Source organism: Pyxicephalus adspersus, chromosome 5 (genome assembly GCF_032062135.1).
Source record: "Pyxicephalus adspersus chromosome 5, UCB_Pads_2.0, whole genome shotgun sequence".
Taxonomy (NCBI): Eukaryota; Metazoa; Chordata; class Amphibia; order Anura; family Pyxicephalidae; genus Pyxicephalus; species Pyxicephalus adspersus.
Genome location: NC_092862.1, coordinates 231,567 through 233,590, shown reverse-complemented (window position 1 = coordinate 233,590; position 2,024 = coordinate 231,567). Strand labels below are relative to the sequence as shown.

Below are 2,024 nucleotides of genomic sequence, written 5' to 3'. Positions count from 1 at the left end.
GGGAGCCAGAACACTTAATTAGGTGTTTAATGAAGAGCATGGAGATTAGAACAGAGAGTCCTGGATGGAAACACCAATGGCCAGGTACAGGTGAGGCCAGGTGACAACCCTTGCTACCAATGGCAGACCTCCGCACTGACCTCTTTATGCAGTTCCCCTGGAATCCCAGAGCCAATCGGTGGGAGAGGAAAGACGCTCGCCAGGGCAGTATTAATTAGTTCCGTCTTGCTGGCGTCATTCAGAGGAGGCTCTAGCTTGCTAAATCAGTGTTAAAGAATTTACATTGCTTTGATGAGAACATAAAATGTAACAAAATAAACATGAATTGTTACCAAGTGTTACCGTCTGTAGGACTCGGCAAATCCTGGCAGTAGAGGTCCCAGTAACTGATCTCAATGTCACCAAATTGCTAATATGGCTGGGGGGGGTCACTGATAAGAATGCGGTCCACATAGGGAACCTGATGATGAGCCATTGCTCCCAATAGTCATGCACTGCTCTCTATGTCTATTGGCCATATGCTATTCTGGACTCGGCTGAGGGTCTGAAGGTTGTCACCCAGATATAAATCGGTCTAATTGCCCGTGTGGGTATCTACATGTTCCTGTGATATTTGTTCCACTGATCACTTTAAGCTCTGTTCTGAAGCAAACCAAATTGTGTAACCTGTGATGAGGAACTAATAGGAAGGACCCATTCAGTCATGCCGAGCCTCTGGCTTAAAAATTTAGGCTGGGTACATACATTGAATAATTGTCGATGGATCTTTCATGATTCTTTCCAACGACAGAAGACTGAACGATGAATGAACGAGTGTTGTACATACAACGCCATTCTGGTCATTGGAGAGGGGAGAATGACAGGATCAGCACCCTGCTGTGCTCTCTCCCCTTCACTTCCATTACCATTGTTAGTTCTGCCAGGACGGATCCATGAACTACAAACGATGAGCACTGTACACTTGCCAGATACGTCTGTACGGAGCCTTATATGAGTCACTGACCTGAAACAAGGCCGCAGCTAGCAAAGTCATTGTTCTAAGACAGACTTGGTGAAGCCAGGGATAAGGACCCAAGAGCCCCTGCTTGTATTAGGAAATAAACTAAGAAGGGGCTGATTATGGATAATGCAGAGAGATGGCTCAGTCTACCCCCTTATCATTTTCGGGATTTCCTGTGTCTGACCTATAATCTGCCATGTCTGCCTCCCAGCCCAAAGTGCGCTCAGCTGGATACACAAGGTAGGTGCAGGCCAGGAGGGCCCGATGGCGTAACGCAGACCTCAGATCATCGATTGGCTCCAACTTCAAAAACTCCTGGCCGAGAAAAGAGGAGACATGAGAGACAATTCTGAGATTGATACCGGCCCATCTCTGTAGATTGTTACCGGCCCATCTCCCGGCCCTCCATACTCACCACCAGCTGGGAGATCAGCTCCGACTTCCGGCTGAAATGGAAGAATCCGGCCTGGGAACTGTTACAGACGGCCAGGCCAATCATGGAGATGCTGCGGATAAGGCAGAGCTTGAGGGACAAATCCTAGGACATAGATAACGGCAGGTGAAGACAATGGAGGAACATGCAGAGATAATATACAGGAGCTCAGACATATAAAGGCCGGAAAGGGATAAGGAAATGATGGAGATCCCGGCCTGTGATCCTTCTACCCAGAGAGTCCCTGATCATAAATCAGCCACAGCCAATGAAAAGCCAGAACTTTAATCCTCTATACTTCTCCTAACATTCGTGACACCGGAATTCCCTTCCCACAATTCTGCTCCCAGGGACACTGCAGGTTACCGAAGGGAATTTATGGAATGTTGGCGGACAATTCCCCCTCCAATTGTTTGAGAAACAACTTTAAAATGTTGTATTTCCCTTTCAGTGCTCGTAGACAATAATCACCGGGACAAACAGCGTAATGGTCAGATGTCTACAGTCTATAGCTACGTACACACGTCAGATTTTTATCGCCCGATAATCGGCATCGGCCAATTATCGGGCGAAAATCTGCCGTGTGTACAG

At 47.4% G+C, this 2,024-nt stretch overlaps 1 protein-coding gene across 1 annotated transcript in view; it reads right to left on the bottom strand.

The window, feature by feature from the left end:
- MROH1 (maestro heat like repeat family member 1) overlaps window positions 1-2,024 on the bottom strand; it is a gene marked incomplete at its 5' end in the record, with an annotated part of 41,180 nt that overhangs the window by 20,171 nt on the left and 18,985 nt on the right. The window contains 3 exon segments of the mRNA XM_072413182.1: window positions 141-258; window positions 1,236-1,315; window positions 1,416-1,538. Coding sequence (XP_072269283.1) covers window positions 141-258; window positions 1,236-1,315; window positions 1,416-1,538 — 321 coding nt within the window.